At 37.0% G+C, this 12,375-nt stretch overlaps 1 protein-coding gene across 1 annotated transcript in view; it reads left to right on the top strand.

Moving 5' to 3' along the window:
• SLC6A12 (solute carrier family 6 member 12) overlaps nt 1–11,636 on the top strand; it is a 39,709-nt gene extending 28,073 nt beyond the window's left edge. Inside the window, exons 11-15 of the mRNA XM_052001040.1 lie at nt 1,825–1,962; nt 2,326–2,428; nt 5,803–5,903; nt 10,223–10,393; nt 10,889–11,636. Coding sequence (XP_051857000.1) covers nt 1,825–1,962; nt 2,326–2,428; nt 5,803–5,903; nt 10,223–10,393; nt 10,889–11,026 — 651 coding nt within the window. The 3' untranslated portion in view covers nt 11,027–11,636. The remainder of the gene's footprint in view (nt 1–1,824; nt 1,963–2,325; nt 2,429–5,802; nt 5,904–10,222; nt 10,394–10,888) is intronic.
• The last annotated feature ends 739 nt before the right edge of the window (nt 11,637–12,375 follow it).

Raw genomic sequence — 12,375 nt, 5'->3', positions numbered from 1 at the left:
ATTGCTGTCAAGGCATGAAATAGCCCTCTCAATATCACCATTCAACCACGTTAGTTCAGAATAAGGAACACAGATCAGGAGAGGCAGCCAGGGGCTTGAGGTGCAATCTCACGTTTATCTAAGCCAGCATATGCTCTCACTGCCAGGTGTGAGCTACCACCATCACTTCCAAAGGCCAAAGGAAAAATATCTTCTTCCTGTTCGATCCCAATGTAAGTCTGAGGTGAATGAAACTCAGAGAGACTCCCTCATGCTTGACAGATAGGAAGAAAGAGGGGATAGTAGAAGTTGCTTCTCCATAAAGTCTTCTTTTTGAGTAAGAGAGAATGAGCAGCTCTTCTTACTCAGTGACTAATCATCCTTGATGAAAACCATCAATGACATCTTACTGCTATCATGGGAACCAGGGACCAATAAGATGACTATTTCATTATCACAGATCCAAATCCTTCAGCACTAAGCTTGAACACATCTGTCTGGAAGTGGCTCAGGATCCAACAGATCAGAGAGCTCCCATTTACTCCCATCCCATTACTCTATTACTGACCTCAGTTCTTGCCTAGGCTGGCCCACATATCCATCCATCCTTCCTTCCTTCCTTCCTTCCTTCCTTCCTTCCTTCCTTCCTTCCTTCCTTCCTTCCTTCCTTCCTTCCTTCCTTCCTTCCTTCCTTCTTTCCTTTTCCTTCCTTCCTTCCTTCCTTCCTTCCTTCCTTCCTTCCTTCCTTCCTTCCTTCCTTCCTTCCTTCCTTCCTTCCTTCCTTCCTTCCTTTCTTCCCTCCTACTTTTCTTCCTTCCTTCCATCCATCCTTCCTTCTATCCATCTTTTCTTCCTTCCATCCTTTCCTCCCTATCTTCCTTCCTTCCTTCTTCCTTCCCTCTCTTTCTTTCCTTTTTTTTTTATTAGTATAAGGGAATTAAAATTAGGTTTTTCAAAAGGACTTAGGAAATTTTAAGTTGCAGAGCACAGCAATCATATCCTAAAACATCCCTAATCTAGTTAAATAAGTTGGCACAAACTTCCTTGTGGGTTATCTAGCCAAGGCTCTCATGATGTTTTTCTCTTTCAATCACTTCCCATTTTCTTCTTGTCTTCTTTTGTCTTCCTATCTCTTTTTGGGCCAGTACTTCCAGCCATCTGAGTAGCCACTTTAGAATGGATCCATCATTCTGGGGATGCACAATTCTCCTCAGCCAGGCTTAGATTAGTATAGATTCCAAATCTGCAGTCATACTTATTTCCATATTCTAAAGATTTGTGATTTGATTTCATGCTCTTGTGCCCTTCCCTCTCCTGATACAGGTAGCAAGCTATTCACAACTTAGAGATAGATTCATGATTAACTGTGACAAAAAAAATAACAAAACCATAACAAAGCCCATACAGACCAAGCTTCTGATGATGAGCCATTATGAACTGAGCCAACTTGGGCCTGAGATAAGAGGCTATCATACCTGAAGCTTTTCCAGCTTGGGACCATGACATGACCTCTGGGCCTTTGAGACTTCAGGGCTGTCTCTGTGTCACATTAAGACCACATAGGATGATGTTAGCTCTACCTGCACATTTTTCTCCCCACTAGTACCTGAATGACCACTTTCTCATAATTTACTTTATCCCTGATGTCTCTTTCCTTACTGCTCAGCATCTCCCCATTCTGCCCCCAATTTCCTCCCATATTTCAGAATGTATATATCCTGAGGGAAAGAAGAAGCAGCAGTAGAGGGTCTTCCCTGGGGGAGAAGGACAAGGGGAGGAGGGGGAATAGCCTGCCCTCACCTTTCCCTCTCCCCTCCCAACCTCCTCCCCCTCCCCCACCCACAGTTTGTCTGTGTGGAGTGCCTGGTGACGGCCTCCATGGACATGTTCCCCAGGCAGCTACGGAAGTCAGGGAGGCGAGAGTTCCTCATCCTTTTTATTGCTGTCGTGTGCTACTTGATTGGACTGCTTCTTGTCACCGAGGTAAGTAAACAAGCATATTGGATCCCAAGCTTCAAAAGGGCACTAAAGGAGCCTCCTCCTATCTATTTGTAGTCTAGCCCATGAGGGAATGGGACCCTATGCAGTTGTACCTTCTGTTCATGGATTAACTCAGCCCCATGGGAAGGCCTGGAAGGGGAGGAAGGGTGGATCCTCAAGGGCTCACCCCAATTTAGTATGAAGAAAAACCTCACAAGAGCCAATTGAAACGTCTTCTGTCCCTAAGTTGCCTAGATATTTTTAGTTATTAAAAACTCTTTTCTATGAGTGACTCCTGGTGAATTTACCTGTCCCAGGCCCCAGATATTCTCCCCTAAGAGCTCAGCTTTTCTATTTCTTCCACAGGGTGGGATGTACATATTTCAACTATTTGATTATTATGCCTCCAGTGGAATGTGCTTACTCTTCCTTTCATTTTTCGAGGTGATCTGCATTAGCTGGGTATATGGTAAGCATAAGGAATGAAGGGAGGGAGAAGAAGATGGGGGAAAGATGGGGTATGATATGAAGAATATTTGAAACCCAGATTAGACCAGAACCATGACAGGGAAAGGATGGGGTATGACATGAAGAATATTTGAAACCCAGACTAGACCAGAGCCATGACAAGTTGGAATCTGGCTCCTCTGGTCTAAAGGATTATCATCTAGCAATTTGTAACTGTTATGATGACATTTCTCTCATATTTCAAAAGCTTCATGATTTCACTGACGTTGGTACCTCTTCCACTCAAACAATTTCTCCTTTCCTTGGTAGAAACTAATAAATAAGCTTCTTTGGGAAAAAAGAAAATTATCATCTAGTGGTTAACCCTCTATTGATGCTTCTTTTTGAAAGTAGCCAGGATGATACTTGAATACCTGGCATCCAGTCTCTTATACAACCCTTGCAAAATCCTGCTAGATATTTTGTTCTGCTAGCACAACCTTGTGTGGCTCAAAGTCACAAACATAGTGCTAAAGTCATTATTTACTTTGCCAGGAAAGTTGGAAGGAAATTTGGAGATTACCTATTTTAGCTTCCTCCAGTGAAGGACCATCCCTTTCAACAGTGATGTCAGCCTCAAATAAAAATGGGGACAGGGGGCAGGTGTGTGCTACCCTCCAGGTAGCAGACTGACTTACCAAAACACATTAGCATTATTTATGTTAGTATATACCGTGCTAGAATATTCTGTCTCTCTTAGTACTTCCTCAGTTTCTTTTAAATTTGATTATTTTCTTTAAAAGGAAGACTTATTAGATGTTAGATAAGAATGCAGGAAAAAAAGAATTTCACTGTGTGAAATTATCTCCATATGATTTTAATTATGTACATATAAGGTTTGGGGTGGGACACTTAGGGAGCACAGTGGATAGAGTGCCAAAACTGGAATCAGGGACACTAATCTTACCTGTAGGATCCTGGGCAAGTTACTTCACCCTCTTTTTCCTCAATTTCCTCATCAGTAAAATGAGCTACAGAAGGAAATGACAAAGTACTCCAGTATCTTTGTCAAGAAAATCCCAAATAGGGTCATGAAGAGTTGGATACAACTGAAAAATGATTGAATGACAAGGTTTGGGAACCAAGGACTTTAGCTAAGGAAAAGGAATTAATATTATATAGTAATACCTAGGGCAATACATGTAAGTATTCAATCTTAATAGCTCATAATTTTTATAGCACTCTAAAATGCTTATTTTTCTTCCCTTCCTATTGAAATGTAAGCTGGATATGGATAAGCACTATTGCTTTTGTCTTTGGATCTCTAGCATACTACCTGACAGATATTAATAGCTTAATAAATTTGCAATTTATTGATTGATATAGCTAGAATGACTGAAGCCATTAGAATATTCTGTGGTAAAATTAATCAGTTTAAATGCGAAAATTCACATGGCCAAATTTAGTTGGCTACTTGCCACTTAAGTTACATTTTAATTAAAATAAATAGTAAAATAGAAATTAGCTTGCTCTAAATTTTCATTGCATAGCAGAATCTATCCAGTTTCCTCTACTTCCTTGCTATAACTTTTAAGATTGAAGCATCATTTTCTTAGAAATTACTCATCATTTACTCCCTCAGCATTCAATTATATATAATGAAATAAATGTAGATTAGCAGTTGCATATTCTCCCTTTTGAACTATATTATAAAATATATGAAGTTGTGCATATGGAAGTATATTTTTATACATATTTTAAATAAACACAGTATTGGTACTTTTTTCTCCTTTTGTAAGCTGTAGATTTATGATATTGTCTAAAGTAGTCTAATTAGACCATAAACTGAAATACTTCATATTTTTAATTACTTATTTCTAAAATAGCCTAAAGTACTTTAAATTCTTATTTTACTGCTGAACATTCAAAACAGGATGAAAAAAAAAACTTAATTCAAAGCTTACTTTGAATTCATTTTAACCTTCTCTGAACTACATTTATCTTTTTTTCCTACGAGCTTCTTGAAGGCCAACACAAGTAGAGTAAATACTGGGACTAAAAGAAATGTCATCTTGTCTAATGTTAAAAAAAAAAGTAGAAAATGTTTATTATGCAACAAAATTGACCTTTCTAACATACCTACTTTTGTTTGTCCTGTTTAACAGGACAAAAGAAAATATGATTATCATGAAAAATATTTTTATTCATTTTGGTAAATATTCTCCAATTACATTTTAATCTAGTTCAAGCCATACTCTAAGTGCCCATCTGACATCTTTGCCCTACACTATTCCTGAGAAATGGACATCAAGCCTCTCCTTGGACATAACCATGAGAACTTACTGTGTCTCTAGGCAGATCGCATATCACATTATTGTTATTCCTGCTCATTCCTAATGCTACTAGCAGCTGACTTTATATAGCATGTTGCAGTTTGCAAAGCTCCTTATGTGAGCTATTTCATATAAGTCTAATGACGACCTTGTTAGGTAAGGACTACAGATGTTATTCTCATTTTATGGATGAAGAAAATGAAATTCAGGGAGATTAAATTACTCAGGATCACATAGTTCCCAAAGCCTAGAAGAGTGTCTGGAATATAGTAAGTTTTTTCAAAGGCTTGTTAAAATGAATTGAGAAGTGAGATTTGAATTTTTTGTCTTCTTAACTCCAAGTGTAGTACTTTCTGCTTTCTTCTAATTTTTTTTATTGAATGTATACTTGACTTTCACACTATTATAATGACTTAAGATGAGATTCAACTGAGAATATAAGAATCCCAAGCACTTTTAAAGAACTTCTATAACAATTATCATCTTGGTTCTTTTGGAACCAACCCCATAAAGCTAAATTAGTAAAGGCTTCTTCCTGCTATACCCATATGTGGTAACTAATACCCAAAAATAGTCACTTGGTCATGCCCTTACTTGATATCAGAGCTGTGAATACACTTCCAATTCTTTTGATTTTCATTCTATGACAAACCTACAGATCTCTAAAAATAATAGTGATATTTATTCAGGGCTTTAAAGTTTGCAAGGTACTTTTTAAATACACATTGTATCTCTTTGACTTTCACCTTTTTATGAATGAGGAAGCCAAGACTATGGGGTTACAGGACTTTTCCCTGGTTTCATAGATAGTTAGTATCAGAGGTAAAATTTAAACTCACATCCTCCCTGATTCCAGATTTTTATGCATACTGATTTGCTCTCACTTTGATAGACCTCCATACCCTCTCCATCTCTTTATCTCTCAATGATAATTTTGAGAAGCGTCTTCCCATCTCCAAATGGGGGGAACAGTAAATCACCATGACAATTCCTTTCTAGCATGGGATAACATCATTCTCTCGTTCCTATTCCATCTCTACTCCTGCTATTTCCCTTGTTCCAGGAGCTGACCGTTTCTATGATAATATTGAAGATATGATTGGCTACCGGCCATGGCCACTGGTGAAGATCTGCTGGCTCTTCCTAACTCCAGGACTTTGCCTGGTATGTTATGCTTCAATCCAGCTACTTTTCTCTCAAACTAGAACTCTTAGGGAAGCAGGGAAAAGGAAATCTAAGTTATATATTTTATTTTTTGTCTAGTATGTATTGCTTTTGTCTTTATGTCATTTTTGGTTTTGCCTTTGTATCATTTGTGCTCGCACAGGACTATGTATATGATAGGTGCTTAATTCATGTTTATTTAAGTTAATTGATGATTCTCTTCAGTAATTGTTCTAACAGTCCTGTATATCTTCTTAGTATCTCTTCTTAGATATATTCTAGCCCAATTTTACTATCTTTTCTCTACTTATCAATGTAGCTAATTGTGTGTATTTTTCTTTTCTTTTATCTATATGCTTCGAGGTCTGTTCTTCTGTGTCCATCTTTCCCATCATTTTTAAGGTTTTTTTTCTTTCTTCTTCCTTTGTATTCTGTGTGGAAGGGAAAATTTAGATATTCTGTGTTTCTTGATTTCAAATCTGTCAGAGATTCTCTCAGTGTCTCTCTGTCTCTATTTCTTTCTCTCTCCCCCTACCCTTCCATATACATACACATATATACAGATATACATATATACATATATTATATACAGTCTTAACATGCATACATTGCAATATGTGCATATTAACACACATGTATGATATATGTAAATATTACCTGCACAAATGAACATATGTGTATAACCTAACATACTTGTATTAAAAAGCATATTTTATACAAAAAATTTATATATTAATAAACTTTACTGTGTAGAGGGAGGATTCATTGAGTTTCTTTTGTTTATTGAAATTCTTCTTGTCTAGGTGAAGTCTTCATATATTTTATAGTATTCAGAAACAAAATCAATATTTTGTAGAGATAAGCCTACAACAGAAAGTTCAATTTATAGTTTTTGATTCATCAAACAAAACAATAGTGAAGTTGGGAGATTCTTCCTTGGAGATGATCTCTTTTTAGAAAACCAAGATCTTGTCCAGAGTATAACCTAAATCAAGGAAACTTTGTTTGATTAATAAAAGGAACTTTCTCTCTATCTTTTCTTAGTTTCATGTATTTTTCAGTTTGTTCCTAAACCTGTTTTTTTTTTTTTTTTAAGGAAGATTAGTTAAATATTTAGTCAGAATGGAGGAAAAAGAATTTCAGCATGTGAAATTGTTTCCATGGGATTTATATTAAATATACATAAGGTTTGAGGACTTTAACTCACAACACTAAATTGATATTATATAAAACACACAATATCATATAGTTATTAATACACAATATTAATATAATAATTAATATAATGATATAATTAATATATTATATGTTAATATAATATTATATGTGATATTTAGGAATGGGGTAGGAGAGAGATTTAGTATGCTTCTATGTAGTCAATATTAATAACTCACATTTTTATAGCACTTTTAAGATTTTTAAAGCAAATTCCTCACAAATATAATTCACATTTTTAGATAAGGACAGTTGCCAAAGTCCACATAACTAGTAAACACTGGAGCTAATATGTTCCTGACTCTTAGCATAGCATTCTTTCCCATATGTCCCACTATTAGCTCTCCTTCCTATCTCCTCCATTCCATATCTCTGTCCCTAAAATAAATAAAGGACTTTCCGAGTCTTTTACTTTGCTCTCTGATCCCTACCCTGCTACAAAGGAGATTTACTCCTTCCAATCCCTGTTGGACTTGCTATCTGTTTCCAGTTATGTCCAGAAGCACCCTCCATCTGACATGTGTTGACTCTTCACATGCCTTAATAAAGGTCACTTTGGGGGATAACAACATTAATATCCTTGATGCTAGACTGTGATTAGGTGCATACCAGCTTGCAAGTAGCAGGATAGACTAAAAACCTTCATAAATAATGTTTAGAAATTCAACATTTCTGAATTTATTTATTTTTTTACATTTTGAAGACAACTCCTGACTTATTCCCATACTCAGGCTCTATCCCTCTATATTTCCAAGGTTCCTTGTATTTTAATCTTTGCCATATCTTAGTGACACAAAAAAGTAGAGGACTGGAAGAGGGGGGATTGTAAATAACCAAGAACCTTCCAAGATTTATCAAAATGGATGACAAATATTATGTTTCATGTGGACAAAAATGGCATCACCTGAAGAACCCATAATGTATTGCCACTGATTATGAAGTCTTGAGCATGAAACTAAAGGTTGTGTTTTCTTCACTCTTGCCCATTGAAACTGAGGAATGCAGAAAGAAAAAAAATTAATTTGGGAAGTGAACAGCTGATGGTATCTGAGAAAGCCATTTGGAATTCTGGACCCCAGCCTACAAGACTGAGAGATTTCTGGTTAAAGATGGAGTATACCTAACACAAGCTATTGAGAATGTATTTGTCTTATAAATCTAATCAAAAGGGCCTTAACCAAAAAAGTTAGGAAAATGAGAAGACTGACTATATATATTCCTAAAAGTTAGATATTATAGAGAAATTCACAAGGGATAAGAAATCAAGAAGAACCATTAGTAGTAGAACTCTATATTCTCAAATGCTTATACAAAAATGCCCCCATTTTTAGACAACATGTAAGAATGACTAGATGTCCCAACATAAGGTAAGAAATTTGTTCTCATAGATATCACTTCATCCTTAGTGAGATGAAACTAATGACTGATCCTTAGCTTTTGATAGATAAGCCTTATTCAAAAATAATTAGGATAAATTAAGAGAAGGAAAAAGAGAATATAAGAGGATACTTTTGTACAGAAGATGGAAAAAATATCAGGTAAAACAATAAATATGAATGTGGCCTGATCCAGTTGTTTCAGTAAGGCTAAAACTAAGGATGAATTGAGGGGAGAAAACAACAAGTATTTTAGGGTATGTGGAGGGAGGGACAAGGAATAAAAATGGGTTAGGACCCTTGATGGGAATGAAAGGGACAGCTCTAACTGACAACTGAAGGGGGAAGAAAAAACAGAGCTGCATAATTCTTGCTTTCTTCTTTCTCTGAAAAGGAGAATGACTTTGCATGGAAAATAAGAGATCAAAATGACTAATATTCAAGATAAGTAAGGAGACAGTAAGAGACCACTTAGTAGCCCTTGATGAATTCAGTATTTCCCTCTGGATTTCATTTTGGGAGGTTTTATGTATTTTTTAAAAAATGCTTTAATTTCTTTCTCTTTTTTTGGTAACCTATTTTTTAATTTTCCTCTCTCTCTTCACCAAAGAAATAAGATACAATACTTGAAACCAATAAGTATAATAAAGCAAAACAAATTTACATACTTCCATGCCCCCAGATATTTGTCTCATTTACCACCTATTTTAATATGATAGAGATAATGTACTTCATGATTGGTTCTTTGGAATTGAGATTGATTATGTTAGCACATTTTTTATTAAGTATGTAATATTCTTTTTATGTAGGAAAATAGTAGGAAAATAGAGAGATCTAGATTAGAAGCTAATACAACCAGATGGATTCAAAACTGGTTGGATGGGCTGTAGGTGTTAATATCATAGTTGTTAATGATTCAGCATCAACGTGACAGGAGGTTGCTATTGAGTATCCCAGGGATCTGTACTTGGTCCCATGTTCTTTAATATTTTTATCAATGATTTGTAGTCCTAACATACTCATTATATTTGCAGATGAAACAGAGCTGAGAAAGATAGCTAACATATGAGATGACAGAATCAGGCTCCAAAAGGATCTCAACAGACTATGTATTAGGCTGAATCTAATAAGTCAAAATTCAATAGGGATAAGTGCAAAGACTTGCACTTGGGTATGAAAAGATCAACACTGCAAATATAAGATGTGAGAGCATGGATATAGAGCAGCTGTTCTAGGTTTTTTAGTGGGCTGTAAGCTCAATATATGATTTAGCTACTAAAAAAATCCAATGTAATCTTGGGCTGCATGAAGAGGAGCATAGCTTTTAGGGAAAGGGAAGTGATCATTCCATGGTAATCTGTCTTCATCACACCACATCAAGAGCAGTACATTAAGTGCTGGCACTATGCCTCTAGAAAGACATTGATAAACTAGAGAATACACAGATAAGGGCAAGCAAGGCTACGAATGGCTTGTCCATGATATATGGGAATTGGTTGCAAGGAATAAACATGTTTAGCCTGGAGAAGAGAAAACTCAGGGGAAGACATGATAACTGATTTTAAATTTTTGAGGACCTAGCATATGAAAAGAGATATGTTATCATGAGGAGTCCTTTTGTGTATGAATTGGTCTAGATGGCCATTGAAGTCCATCTCTCAAATGAATGTGAATGGTTTATCATGGGCTGTCCTCCTACTCATCACTATCCCTTCTTCTTTTACCCAGGCCACATTTCTGTTCTCTTTGATCAAGTACACACCACTCAAATATAATAACGTCTACACGTACCCACCATGGGGATACTCAATTGGTTGGATGCTGGCACTCTCTTCCATGGTCTGTGTTCCACTCTTCTTCATTATAGCCTTACTGAAGATGCAAGGCTCTTTCAAGAAGGTAAGAGGATAGGAGAAGGCGGGAGATGGAAAGGGTGGTAGAAAAGGACTGCAGGGAACAAAATCTGAAGCCTGAGAGTTCACATGAAAGTCACACTAAAAGTATTGATTACCTGGGGAGGCTATCATGCTGTAACACTAAAGGGTATCCTCTGGCATTTTCCATGTTATGAGTGTGATTCTATTAGAATGCATTTCATAAGTAGGAGAAAAAATCCCATTGGAGCCACTGTGGTATGAATGCTTTTGTGTGCCTTTGTACTCATGTGCAAAAGAGGTTCATTGGAATGCACAATATAATAAGGATGAAGACAATTTTCTTTGGATTGTTCCATAAAATGAATGGAAATTTGGCAATGGCTTAATCTTCACTGATCCAGCAAATTATAGGAAGAGAAAGGAGGTCCTATTGATCCATTGGATTTTACACCACACTGGTTGATTTTAAGAATGGTTCTCTCTTTAGCCTCCTTCATTTTGTCTCTTCTCTCCACAGCGCTTTCAACAACTTATCTCTCCAGCCTTGGATCTGCCACAGCCCAAGCAGTGTTCTGATGGTGTTCATAGCCTGGGTTATTCACCTTCTCCAGCTAAAGAGGGACTGATGACCTTGGAGAAGGAGACTCACCTGTAGACCATGATGGGAGCCTGGGGAGATTTTTAGACCAGAAACTTGAGACTCCCCATTCCCTTCTTATCACCATCCCCTTGTCCTAATTCTGCCAAGCAAAAAATGGGAATGCAAGCGGTTTCCCTTAGAGCAAGGGTCAAATTCCTATCCTTTCCTCAAGTGATGCAGCTATATTCCTAACTGCTTCTTCTTGGATGGGTAAAAATGATTTGGATAAAGATACCACCATTGGTACATGCCATGTTATGAAGGGATGTCTTGTTGGAACATACTATCTTATGAGAGGAAAAGACTCATTTTGCAATTCAGTATATTGTGAAAATTAGAGGGAGGTCAGAGAGGGGGTTATCTGGAGTATATTATACAATGAGGGACTTTTCAATAGTCATACCCCATGAAGTGTGGGTTGTATATAGGAAAGGGATCCTTGTTGGAACATATCTCTGGTGAGAGGATTATAAATGGATCGCACCATGTGTGTAAGGGAATTTTAGGTGAAAAATACCGTGTGCTGATGTGGGGGTTCCCTTGAGACATGCAGTCATGGGAACAACATTACAAATGTGTCCGTTGTGTTTCAGAACTTCCATTAAAATTGGTTAGTGGACAATCACATCTTGAACTTTGTCCTGGAAACTCTCTTCCCCAGGAACAGGGGCAATAGCAAGGGGAGGAAGAGGAAATAATCTAGAACTTAGTGGTTTAATCCTAAAGCTTAAGGGAAATTCTTACTTCTAAGTAAAGAGAACTAACCAAATGAAGGTTTTTGCCTTGCTACTATTGACTCCCAGTTCTGGCTCTTTATAAGTAATGATTTCTCATTAGTGGTCCCATAATTTCATGTTCTCATTCGCACAAAAACAGTGGCATCAAGAGGTGGAACAGGGAGAGTATTGCCATAGAAGAAACTGGACACACAGTTTTTCCTTTTTCCTCTGCCCTTGCCCCATTCCTTCATTGTCTTTTTTTTACCCCCTGACCTGGACTTGTAATGTTCTTATTGGTTTTCTGGAGGTCTTGGGGCAGCCTTCTTTTCAGTCGGAGTAATCACTACAAGAATAGCCAAGTGTTAAAGTCCAAAAGTCTTTATTGTCTCCTTTGCCTGGTGCTCAGCTAGCTTTCTCGTGGCCTTCAGATGGGACTTGGTTTCAGTGGAGAAAATGCTGGAAACCAGACCAACGACCACAAGGCTGATGAAGATGGAAATGAATTTCTCTCTGTGTGCCGCCTGACTTATATCCTCTATTCTAAGTATAAACCAATCATTATATCACTAGGAAACCATTATTTGTTGTAAGATTAAATCAATAATACTGAACTTGGAGAGCTATTACCTGCCATGCTAAACTAGA

Source organism: Antechinus flavipes, chromosome 5 (genome assembly GCF_016432865.1).
Source record: "Antechinus flavipes isolate AdamAnt ecotype Samford, QLD, Australia chromosome 5, AdamAnt_v2, whole genome shotgun sequence".
Classification (NCBI taxonomy): Eukaryota; Metazoa; Chordata; class Mammalia; order Dasyuromorphia; family Dasyuridae; genus Antechinus; species Antechinus flavipes.
Note: the sequence above shows the minus strand (reverse complement) of the source record. Positions and strands in the feature narration are given on the sequence as shown.